Source organism: Myripristis murdjan, chromosome 18 (genome assembly GCF_902150065.1).
Source record: "Myripristis murdjan chromosome 18, fMyrMur1.1, whole genome shotgun sequence".
Classification (NCBI taxonomy): Eukaryota; Metazoa; Chordata; class Actinopteri; order Holocentriformes; family Holocentridae; genus Myripristis; species Myripristis murdjan.
This window is the reverse complement of record NC_043997.1, coordinates 10,253,612-10,265,345: the sequence shown is the minus strand read 5'-3', so window position 1 is coordinate 10,265,345 and position 11,734 is coordinate 10,253,612. Positions and strand designations below refer to the sequence as shown.

Below are 11,734 nucleotides of genomic sequence, written 5' to 3'. Positions count from 1 at the left end.
TTTCCTGTTGACACCGCGCGCGCGCGCGCGCGCGCGCACACACACACACACACACACACACACACACACACACACACACACACACACACACACACACACACACACACACACACACACACACACCGCTCGAGAAGCAGAAGTGGGACTTGGTGCGTCTGTGGGACTGGCTCAGGAACGGGCCGGTTTCACTTCTGCTTCTCTCCGCTTATGTGGAACAAATCAGCTTTGGCGAAAAAGTCACTGACGACACGTGAGCTGACGGGTTTTTAGAGTCTTTTACCTTGGATGATGCGGAAGATGAGTATGTCTCTGCGGGTGAGTACTTTCCCCATTGAATAGAAAAAAAATTACAATAAGGTTAATTACACCTTGGGGGGTTTTATTTATGTACTACCATCTAATTACAATGGGTTAACTGTAATGAATGAGCTGGAAATTTGAAGTAGGTGGGGGGATTTAATTTAATGTTTGATTGTGTACTCCCTGTTACATTCCTGACAGTGAGAAAATACGTGTATTATTGTTTTTCAACGATTCTTAGATCTTCAGAGCACAATGTGTCCTCTTTATGGCAACTGAAGTGCCAGCGGGATGCAGGAAGCGTGGTCATCTTCTTAGCAGACTTGAACTGTTGACTACAAGGGTATAGATAATCAGTGTATTCCAATCAATCAGTCGACCAGTTAATCGATCAGTCATTCAGTTAGTCTAATAATCTCTTTATCATACTCTGTGTGTGTGTGTGTCTGTGTAGCATACAGTGCAGTATTTCCTGAGCAAAATGTTATAATTTGCTGTGTGTGAGCTGCAAAGTGGTGATTCTGCTCTATCTATCTATCTATCTATCTATCTATCTATCTATCTATCTATCTATCTATCTATCTATCTATCTGTTAGTGTTCATGTACATAGGTTGGTAGTACTAGGAGGCAAGAGAGGGAAAAAAAAGGTGTGAAAATGGCTCTCATGTTGGACTTGAGCATTTTTTGAGGATATGAAAGCATAAACATAAACTCTCCAGGATCTACAGAGGTCTGTTTGTCCGTTTCCAATGAGTGGTACTGGATAAAAAAAAAATCCATATAAAGCAGGAACTTTAATAAATCACTCTGATGGACTTGTCATTGACTATTAATCCACTTTGGTCAAGGAGATTCAGGGGTTATCAAAAAGAAATTTTTAACTCCCAAATAATGGAAACAGTTATGAAAAATTCACACAACATAATGTTAGGAAGGAAGGAGTACTCCAATATTTGGGGCAAAATACCCATAATTCTGACTCACCCAGACTGAGACAAGGTGTTTGATACCATTTTCACCTCTGGGTGTCCATTGGCTCAGTTCCCATGGGCACTATTTTGTGTTAACTTAGCATAAAGACTTGAAGACTATGGGAGTCATTGGCCTGGCTCTGTCAAAGTGAAAAACAAAATCAACTTTACAGTGACCCCAAAGCTGCTAAAATCAGTTGCTTTAAGGTTTATTTTTTTTACTTTGTCAGAGTCAGGCTAATGACTCCCATAGACTTCAAGTCTTTATGCTAAGCTAACACAAAATGGTACCCACAGGAACTGAACCACTGGACGTACAGAGGAGAAAATGGTATCAAACATCTTATCTCAGTCTGGGGAATTAATTAAAAAAGCCCAAAACGTTGGAATATTCCTTTAAGGGCAGGTCAAAATAGAGGAATCATTATCATACAGATGTGATATCGGTCCTTCAGCAGGCTTGTGCAAACACATGGGGGTTATAGTCAAGTTTCTTTGCAGGTACTTTGACAATACAACCAGAGCCGGGGATTCAACCAGCAACCTGTTGACTATAATGTATCATAATAGAAAAGCTATGGGTTCTTAGATGAAATAAAAAAAAGATTACAGTGTTACAAATCTGTATATTTTTAGAGATACTGAGCATCAAAGTGTTTCAGTAAAGAAATAAGCTCTACAGCATGCATTTTTGTTGTGAATAACCTACTGTAATTCCCTCCTCTAGTGAACCATGTCACGGCTCAGTTGCAAATCTCCAGAGCTGATTGTTGACTCCTGCCTGCAGAGTTGGCATGTTATCGGCTCGGGGGGGTTTGGTCAAATCTATAAAGCCCGGCACTGTAAGTGGGGCTGCGACGTGGCGGTAAAACTGCTTCACTATGATGACGGGTAAAGATTTCCAGTTTACTGCAGATAAAAGAAAACGCATGCTTGTATGATTACTCCCAGTGCGTCTAATGGTTGTGTTTGTTTTTCCGTATCCTCGCACACACTCACACGTACGCAGGTCCAGCTCGTCCCTGCTGCATGAGGTGGACATGATGTGTCAGGGGAGCAGCCCGTTCATTCTGCAGGTCCTCGGAGTCTTCCAGGGTCGACTGCCCCCCTCTGTCCTGCCCTCTCCTTCTCTGTCCTCACAGCTTGGTCTGGTCATGGAGTTCATGGAGAGAGGATCGCTGGCCTCCCTGCAGGTAACCTACAGTACCTACAGTGCCGACTTCACTTTTTATCTACCACCCTCCCTCCCTAAGCACCTATCTAACTTTTTCCATATCTACCTCATTTTTTGTCTACCATTTTTTTAAACTAACTACCTACCTACCTTTGTCCCTTCCTGCTTACATACATACTGTTCCTTTCTATAGGGCTGTGATGCTATGTTAACCCCCAAGTCGATACAATCATGATACTTAAATGCCAATTTGATATGTATTGTGATTCTTTAGTACTATGATTTATTGCGAGTTTTTGTTTTTTGAATTATCCTCTAGTTTGTGGATGCAACGTTCCACAAAGCTGCGATTATCCTATAGGCCACAATGGGTTTATACAATGACGTCAAGTTTCAAAAGATGGTCTCACGACAATGAAATGGCTCCTATGGGGGCTAACATCATCACCCATGAATCAAATGTGGCTCACTGAATCCACAAGAGTCTCAACTTTCCAGTGAAACCCAATTGATGCAACTCCAAGACTGTTTAGGCCACAGTCTGCACAGATACACCATTTTACAACAGGCCAAAAGAACACATTTGGATTGCAGGGTTTGTGGCCCAAAATACCAAAATGTATTTAAACTCGATTAACTCGTTCAGTAATAAAAAATGATTTAAAAATTGTAAGAAAAAAGAATCATAATGCTTAAGTGAAGTGTTTTTTTTCATCACACATACCTCTCTGTCCTGTCTTCCTACCTTTTAACTTTATCTGCCTTTGTAGATATCAATCTACCTATCAATCAACCGAACTTTCTCCCTAACCTTTCCACCATCCTGCCTGTCAAATAACAACATATGTGGTTATTTACCTGCCATCTTACCTCTTATTTTCCTACTTTCATACCTACTGCCCTTCTAACCTACATGCTCCACCCGCTTATCTGTTACTGTCCCTCCTACTTACCTACTTATCAACCTACTTTTACGATATGATACGATACAATTTTATTGTCAGCTTACACTGAAATTTGTTTTGCCTCCATGGCATCAGCATTTACAATACAATACAAACAGGTCAAAACCGGTTACAGACAAAACATTGCAGTACATTACAAGACAGAACGATGGACAGGACAGGACACTAGAGCAGAAAGAGCAAAACACCAAACATCTCCTCTGAATCATCGATGTTGGTTTAAAAGCAGGACAGACTGATATACAAAAGAGTTCTTTAGTCTGTTTTTCTTAAATTTAGGGACTCTGAACCGCCTTTTGTACTTTTGCTTTGTATGTTAGTTTGTCACCTGTGATGAGGCTGATATAGTCCTAAGTAGAAAGGTAGGTTGCTGAAGAGGAAGTGGGACAACTGTGATGTTTTTAAATGGCCATTAGGCTGTTAGGAGGGGATGTAAATTTCCAGAAAAAGAGGTGGATGTACTATATACACCTGTGTATACCTTCCATCACACCATTGCCTTCTCCACAAATCATTTGACAGAAACTTCCTTTCAAATGACTTGCAAAATTAAACTTCCAGGAAGCCTTGTGTGGAGCGCCGCCCTGGCCGCTGGCCTTCAGACTGGCTCACCAAGTGGCTCTGGGCATGAATTTCCTCCACAGCCGATCCCCTGCCATCCTCCACCTGGACCTGAAGCCCAGCAACGTGCTGCTGGACTCCAGCCTCAATGCCAAGGTGTGTCCCAAGACTGCTGCTCATTCTGCTGAGGTTTAGACTGTGCTCACTGCAAGAAAGATTTGAATCCATGCTCTTCTTGTGTTTCTGTGGGTTTGCTGCAGGTTAGTTGGGGGATTAGAGAATCATCTAGTATAGACATGAGTATGAGTCTGATTCAAATGTTTCCCAACTTTCTGTCCTAATTTATATAGGCAGTCACCTATATAAATTTTTATATATTATAATTACGTATTTATATATTACAATTATTATATAAATCATTGTATTTTTATACAATGAAGCAAACTGCTCCACTGCCTTCACATGCCAAATATCCCAAATCAAAAGTAATGGTGTATCCATGCACATTAGGGGTTTGTAAAATGTTTGTTTTTGATCATTTTGTTGCGCCATGATTGACTCTTACCCGCCTTTCTCTGCTTCCTTCCTCTTTATTCCCCCTTTCTTCTGCTTTTCTCTATCTCCAGCTCACTGATTTTGGCCTCGCCAGGTATTCCCACAGTGTCACGCGGGCATCCAAGAGGAAAAATGACGATGAAGGGGGAACAATTAGCTACATGCCACCGGAGGCCTTCAACATTTCGTACAGCCCCACCCGGGCTTCGGACATCTATAGGTAAGGGGAGGATAATTATACAGATTTGTGTAAGCCTGTTTGAATGAATGGGATGTCGTGGTTCAAGGCAAGTTCCTGCGCACAGAAGTGTTTTATAAAGAGGTAAATGACTAAACCTCTTGGCGCACATTGTGCTCTCTTACATGAAAAACCACACCCAAACAGTGAACACATTCCTGTGGTTGTCTAAATATTCTGGCACTCATTGTACTGACTTTGATATATCAAAACAAAACCCACCCATCAAGTAAACCAGCCAGATAAAAACAAATGCTGAGAATCTTGTGCAGATGGTATTTGCCTCAGGTATGATACTCGGTTATGTAGAAGATGATTGTTGTGGTATAACTCCTGATTGTTGCTCTCTCTCTCTCTCTTTTTTTTTTTTTTTAGCTATGGCATACTTCTGTGGTCCATTGTCACGGGTAAACAACCATATGCAAGTGAGTGACTATTGGTGCAGAGATTTGCTCATTTTATTTCTTCCTCTTTCTCTTCATGCATCAGGTCTACTCGTCCTTCATGCCTGTTCATGCCAAATAAAACCTCACGTCCTCAGTCCTTTATGTTTTGTCTATTCAACTTGAAATGTTAAAAAAAAGAAACAGTTTTGTTTCATCTGTACCATAGTGTATTTTGTATTTGCTTTTTTGGGGGGGTTCACATTGCCCATTTACAAGCGTGGTTTAAAAGGGCTCGCAAACATCAGGCACATCAAATCACAAATAGCACAAAAAAGTTTTTGTAACCTTTGCTGTGAGGGAAGTGATAATAAATAAAATTATGGTCCTAATAACTTAGGGTAAGCATGATGGATTTGTCTATTGTCTTTGTTGTTGTTTACCTTTAAGAGTACATAAAGAAATAACCAATTATGAGCATGAGTCCAGACTGACTGTCAACATCCATCTTCTTATCCCCACTAACTTTACATTGACTGCCATTTACTGTATATTCTAATAAAACAAGCTTCAGAATTGTACCTTTTCCCAGTCCAAATGTGCTTTGTGTGCATGCACCTTCCATCGACCAAATTTGTGGCCTTGCTCTTAAAGGGACAGTCTGTCTACCTGCAAGACCACCCTGTCACCCTTCTTAATCCTCACTCCTGACTTCATCCCCCTCTAGATGCCATCTCCAGCGTAGTGCGGTTGCGTATCTCTGAGGGAGACAGGCCACCGCTGCACGTGATCGACCGAGGTCAGGCAGCGGGACTGTCGAACCTGATGCAACTCATGGAGAGCTGCTGGGACCCAACAGCCAGCCAAAGGCCCTCGGCCCTCGGTGAGAAAGTTACAGTACTCACCACGGTGGGAGGTAGAAGTCAGATTAGAAATACAGAATTAAACAGAGTGTAGGTGTATATGGACATGGAGATGTAGAGACAGAACAGGCCCGGTTATTTTTTCAGGATAAACGTGGATGAAAAGTAGCACAAATTGAGAGTTATCATGGGAAAAAATACAAAATGCATTTGTTTTTTAATACCCACTAATACATACAGACGTCTTACAATCAGAAATGATGCCAAAAATCAACAGCGCAGGGGTGAGTGAGATTTATTTTTGTGATACACAGCCTTATTGTTGGTATTTTCTCTCTTGGCCTGTGTCGTTTACAGAGTGCATCACTGTGACAGAGGGGCTGTTTGACATACACAAGCATGCCATTAACGGCGCCGTCCATCGGGTGGTGCTACAGCTGGTAATGATGGAGCTGCCTGACACACGCTGAATCAAATCAAAGTGCTGCTTTAAAAAACAAAAATCTGAAAACAGTGGCATGACACAGCAAGTCATTCTTTTTTCCATTCTCTCTGTCTGTCACTGACTGACTGTCGTACGCTCTCCCTCTCTCTGTCTCTCTCTCTCACTTCCTCTTCCTCTTTCCAGGACCAAAAGGAAGAAGAAAGAAGATTGCTAGACAAGGTCGCTAAGGTTCATATCACTCGGCCTTTAGGTTAGTTCATAATTTAAATTATTATCATTCCACCACATTATCCCCACACCACTAATACCACCACCCCATAAAAAACAACATAAAGTTAATGTATAATAGAGTTATGTGTAACTCTTATAACTCTTGATTTAAATGAAATTTGAGAATAAATAAATGTGTAATGTGTAAAATATTGTCCTATTTGATCAGTTTGCCCATTATTACCTGTTATATTTCATACATTTTTTCAACCTCCTTCACAAAACCAGATGTATGACCAGATTATTCAACATTACTCACATTTTAGCTTTGGAGCTGAGGTTCTCATTTTCTTACATTTGAGATGAGATCAGCTGATGGGGCCAGTGATGTGCTGGTGATACATGAGTGATTTTGGTTGCTATTTTCCCATCATCTAAAGGTTGAATTTACCAGCAGACAAATCTCCCCCCAAAAAACCCAAATCTCTGCCCAAAATGCCCAAAGTAGGCACTGTGGTTGCCATATAGTGGAAATCTCATTTTGGAATACTTTATTTCCACATTAAGTTTTTCATTTTTTCATTTTTTCATTTTTTCTTTTTTCTTTTTCTTTTCTTTTCTTTTCTTTTTTTTTTTTTTTTGTTTTTACCTTTTTTTTTTTTTTTTTTTTTTAGGAAGTTCCAGCGTAGAACCAGTGGAAGTGTGTCATAACGTGCTGACAGGACCACCTCCGGTTCAGGTAAGAGTCTTCAAATCCGGTTAAGAGACCGCATGTGCCGATGCCTGCAACCCGCTGAGACTCTAACTCATGGGATGGTACACCCAGTTAAAAACGTCAATGTTCTCATTTAGGATTTCCCTGTCTTCATCGTCCTTGATTTGAGAGTTCGTAAAAGACAGTAACTGCAATACCGAATGAATGAATACATTTATTTTATGATTCATTAACACATATAACACTGCAGTCATTACATGCATAAAATAAGAGTTTCAGGGGGTGCATTTTCTTCACAATACTTCCCAACAGGGCTTGCCAGATTTTAGTTCGCCAGCCAAATGTCCAGTAAAGAGGAAAATATCCCACTCGTTGCAAATGACATAGTGGTATTCTTCATAGAGTCGATCTAAAAATCAGTTTCTATGCTGATGACTTCCAAATCTACATCCCTGTTATTCCAGATGCGCCGTCACACTTCTCTAAACTTCAAAGCTGCCTATCTGTCGTTTTTAATCATCAGCGTCAAGAAGCACACATCTGAGCTGCTAAATTCCACCCCCTCCATCGCCCATAATCAGACAGTTAAAAATCAAGGTGTCGTTTTTGATTGCTCGCTCACTTTTGATTCCTCCCCACTCACTTTTGAAGAACAAATAATTTTTTCCACCTCTGCTTTATCACATCAAGATTAGACTCCTGCAATATGTTTTTCTCTGGCCTACCACATCGCTCCATCAATAAACTCTGATTAGTTCAAAATGCTGCAGCTTAGTCACACAAAGAAATGTAGTGACACGGACTGCACTGGCCCCCCATTTGTGCAAGAACAGATTTTGAAGTTGATACACAGAATTTGATGGATTGGCACCGTCTTACACTGCTGGTCCCTTACAATCCATTGCATAGGATCTGGTTATGTTCTTGTCTCTGGGGTTAACAAGAAATCTGTAGGCGGCACAGCATTTTCTCACTGTGCGCCACAACTGCAGGACCAATCACATCGCTCAACCAGAAAAGCAGGCAGGCTAGAAAGTCTTAAATAACTTTTGAAAATATGTACTTTTAAACTCCTGGTATGTGCACTGCCTATATTGCATATTAATTGATTATGTACCAACTGTATAAGTGAATTATATGTAGGCATGTATATGTTTAGCCATGTCCCTTTTTTCTCTCATGGCCTTAAAAAAGTGTAAATGTGTCGAGACAACTGTGATTATACATTTTAAATAAACCTGGTTTATTTAGTTTCCGGATTTCAGGTGCAACATTGAGTCTGTGGTTCATGATTCTTCGTGTTCTTCGTCTTCGATTCTTACCTTGTGAAAAGTGTTAACACCAGTAATCATGGTGTCTTTATGTGATCTGTTAAATTAAATATTCATGTATTTATCGGTATGTTCGTATACAGTACATCAGCATGTTTTTCAGATGTAATGCTTTGTATAGATTGCTTTAAATCCTTTCATACTGAATTTAGAAGTTGACAAAGCCATGTAACTCACATTGGCGACACTTATCACACAGACAGAGCTTGACTTCCTTTTTTCTTGCAGGAAACAGCTGGTGGTTTGACAGCGAGTCAACGGGACAGTGCCAGTGCCAGTGCTAAAGGTAAAAAGGAAGCCGGGTGCGGATACATTATGGAAAGTACTGAAAAAAGATGATGTTTGATGTTTTGAGATCGATTTGTTATTCTTGTTCCCACCCAGGTCAGGCTTCACCTCGACCAGCAAGAGGAGCTCACGCTGAATCCGACCACCCGACCAGTCTTAAAGCAAAAGGGTCCTCTGTTTTACCCAATCCAGCATCACCTCCATCTCCTTTGCTGTGGAGGTCACAGAAGGACCGAGCACAAAATATTGCCCAATCACGTATCGGGCCAAACCTGCCTGGACCTTACCAGGTATCTGTTTTTTTTTTTTTTTTTTTTTTTTTTTTTTTAATTTACTGTGCATCATTGCATAAGAGTTTTATACCACAATAAGAGATCCAAAAAAAAGAAAAAAAAAATGATGTCACATTCCTGAAGGATAATAATGACAAATTGGTAAAGCTGTTTTCTGTCTTAGAGAAATATAATAACAGACTGCAGGTAAGGGCAGGTAAGTTGCTCTGCATCATATTCAACATTTCTGATCAAAAGTCTCAGCCCACTGATGCTAATCCTGCCTTTATGCTGACCTGAGAGAGATCTAACTAATACGAAAATGTTCACAGTTCATAGATAAGCTCATATAGTTTATTTTAGTTTACACTTACCCGCTATACTGATGTAGATAATTTCTTCAAAAATCAGTCTTCAGTCAGGAAGGACATCACATTCTTATCTCTCTCTCTCTCTCTCTCTCTCTCTCTCTCTGTCCATAATTATTCCGAAATAATTATGGACAGAAACAATGAGACACAGAACATGAACACAGTATAATAATATTTTAACCTTGGCTTTTAATTACTATTATTATTATCATTATCATCATCATCATCATCATCATCATTATTATTATTATTATTATTATTATTATTATCATTATTATCATCAGGGTGATGTGTAAGCCATTTAATGGCAGGAGGGGATTATTTTTCATGGAAAAAACTTCTTAATATGTAATTTTGTTGAACAGAGGTGAGTTTTTAAGGGTTTAATCAATGCCAGGAATGGATCTTTGAAGTGGTAATTTTTCTCTATTTCTCTCTCTCTGTGATGCAGTAGCACATTACTGGCTACTTTTCAAAGAACTGTCTTAATGTATTTATTCTTTTGATCAATTATACATAAGCATCTATCTATCTATCTGTACGTTTATATCATGTTTCTTTTTGTAACCTGCAGCGTCAGTTTTCAAGCCCGGAGACCCTCGCCTGCTCTCCCAGCTCTGCACCAGGAATTTCCATCCACATGAGCCACGTCACTGGACTTCAGAACGGCAACAACAACTACATGTGCATCCACACAGACATCTCCGAGAGAAGACGCCACCCCACGGCGCCATCTACTGTGACTCTTTTACCACAGCAATCAGGAAGACACCAGGCGAAGACAGGCGGCGCTGGCTAAGTTTACATGGAATTATCTCGTGTTAAGTTCTCTAATTCCCTATTGATTGTTCTCCCTGGTTGGTTTTGCCTTCACTCCACAACTGGAAAATCATGTTTTGCAAGAGTAGCGTTGTATAAAGGCTTAGCTGTTTTTTTTTTGGACAACAAGCCCTTATGATTCAGAAGCTGGTAGAATCCATTGTGTTGGCATTTTAAATGCTTTGTTTATATGACTCTTTGCTTACAAAAATAGATGAACGAGCAAAACTTCACTATTGCTATGTCAGCAGTGTAAATATGAGACATGTGTGATCTTTTTTTTTTTTTTTTTTTAACCAACTGTGGTCAACACATATTTATAGTCATGATGCCAGCTCATGAAACAGGAGCCAGAAACTGCTTGAACACCAGCCTGACTATTAATCAGACCTGAACCTGATTCTGAATACTTCTTGTGGTTTGTTTTAGCCTCCTGAAGTGCCAGATGGGTGTATAATGAATGAGGGAAAAAAAAAAGTTATGGCAATCATTGGGAAATATTGGAAAGTCAATGCAGTTATAATATTCCTAGTATCCTGAAACCTCCACCCATCTGGTTTCCCACAGAAAGCAAAACAGAGCATTTATTTGCAAGTTGTGTTTTTATGTGGGCCTGGAGTCCTTACATCTGCACTGAACTGTATGATAAAAACATGTATTTTTCTGCTCTGAAGTTGTGAACCTACTTTGTCTGTATTTTGTGGATTTGATGCTTTTCTAAAAGGATGTTAAATATTTTTTTACTTCCACTCAGGGAGGCATTTTTGTACTCCTCTGCTGTCCCTGTTACTAGACTTATCAGGCATTTGTTGTTTTTTGTTTGTTTTTCAGTAAAGATGTAAATACAAAGCAACATTTAAGTACAATTTTTCAATGGTTATCAGTGTGTTATGCGTAAAATATTTTATTTGGAGTGTCTTCGGTTAATATTCAACGTAGTATCACCGTAAATATCTAATATCGATATAAAGTAAATATCAATATCGAGTTAGGTATCAACACTGACTCAGCTGTGAAAATCAACTGATACAAAGTTGATTTAAATCCCATCAAATGTGCTTTGTTTCCTTTTAACTAGTATTTATCAAGGAAAAGGTCTGTCCGTTTTGGGAAAAGTTTCATTCTCTATCTCTAAAATACAGACTCAGCCAGGGAAAAAAGTGGCGGTGGTGGTATTTTGTCAAATACTGACTAAAGTTACCTATTGCTTTCAGTCATTTTGTAAAAGTCAATTTCACTTTTCTGAGGGAGGGAGTCTAATTTTGGAGCAA

At 39.7% G+C, this 11,734-nt stretch overlaps 1 protein-coding gene across 1 annotated transcript; it reads left to right on the top strand.

The window, feature by feature from the left end:
- Positions 1–146: 146 nt before the first annotated feature.
- Positions 147–10,769, top strand: ripk3 (receptor-interacting serine-threonine kinase 3). Its single transcript, XM_030076203.1, has 13 exons — positions 147–315; positions 2,001–2,164; positions 2,283–2,466; positions 3,974–4,129; positions 4,600–4,748; positions 5,142–5,191; positions 5,877–6,032; positions 6,370–6,452; positions 6,641–6,707; positions 7,342–7,406; positions 8,942–8,999; positions 9,098–9,291; positions 10,219–10,769. The coding sequence occupies exons 2-13, from the start codon at positions 2,007–2,009 to the stop codon at positions 10,441–10,443; spliced, it is 1,545 nt and encodes a 514-aa protein (XP_029932063.1). The 5' UTR covers positions 147–315; positions 2,001–2,006; the 3' UTR covers positions 10,444–10,769.
- Positions 10,770–11,734: the final 965 nt, after the last annotated feature.

Excerpts from the sequence above, each read along its gene's own strand:
- ripk3 (XM_030076203.1), top strand. The coding sequence starts at position 2,007 with ATGTCACGGCTCAGTTGCAAATCTCCAGAGCTGATTGTTGACTCCTGC. Across the intron at positions 5,192-5,876 it reads GGGTAAACAACCATATGCAA|ATGCCATCTCCAGCGTAGTG; the intron begins GTGAGTGACTAT and ends ATCCCCCTCTAG. Across the intron at positions 6,453-6,640 it reads ATCGGGTGGTGCTACAGCTG|GACCAAAAGGAAGAAGAAAG; the intron begins GTAATGATGGAG and ends TCCTCTTTCCAG.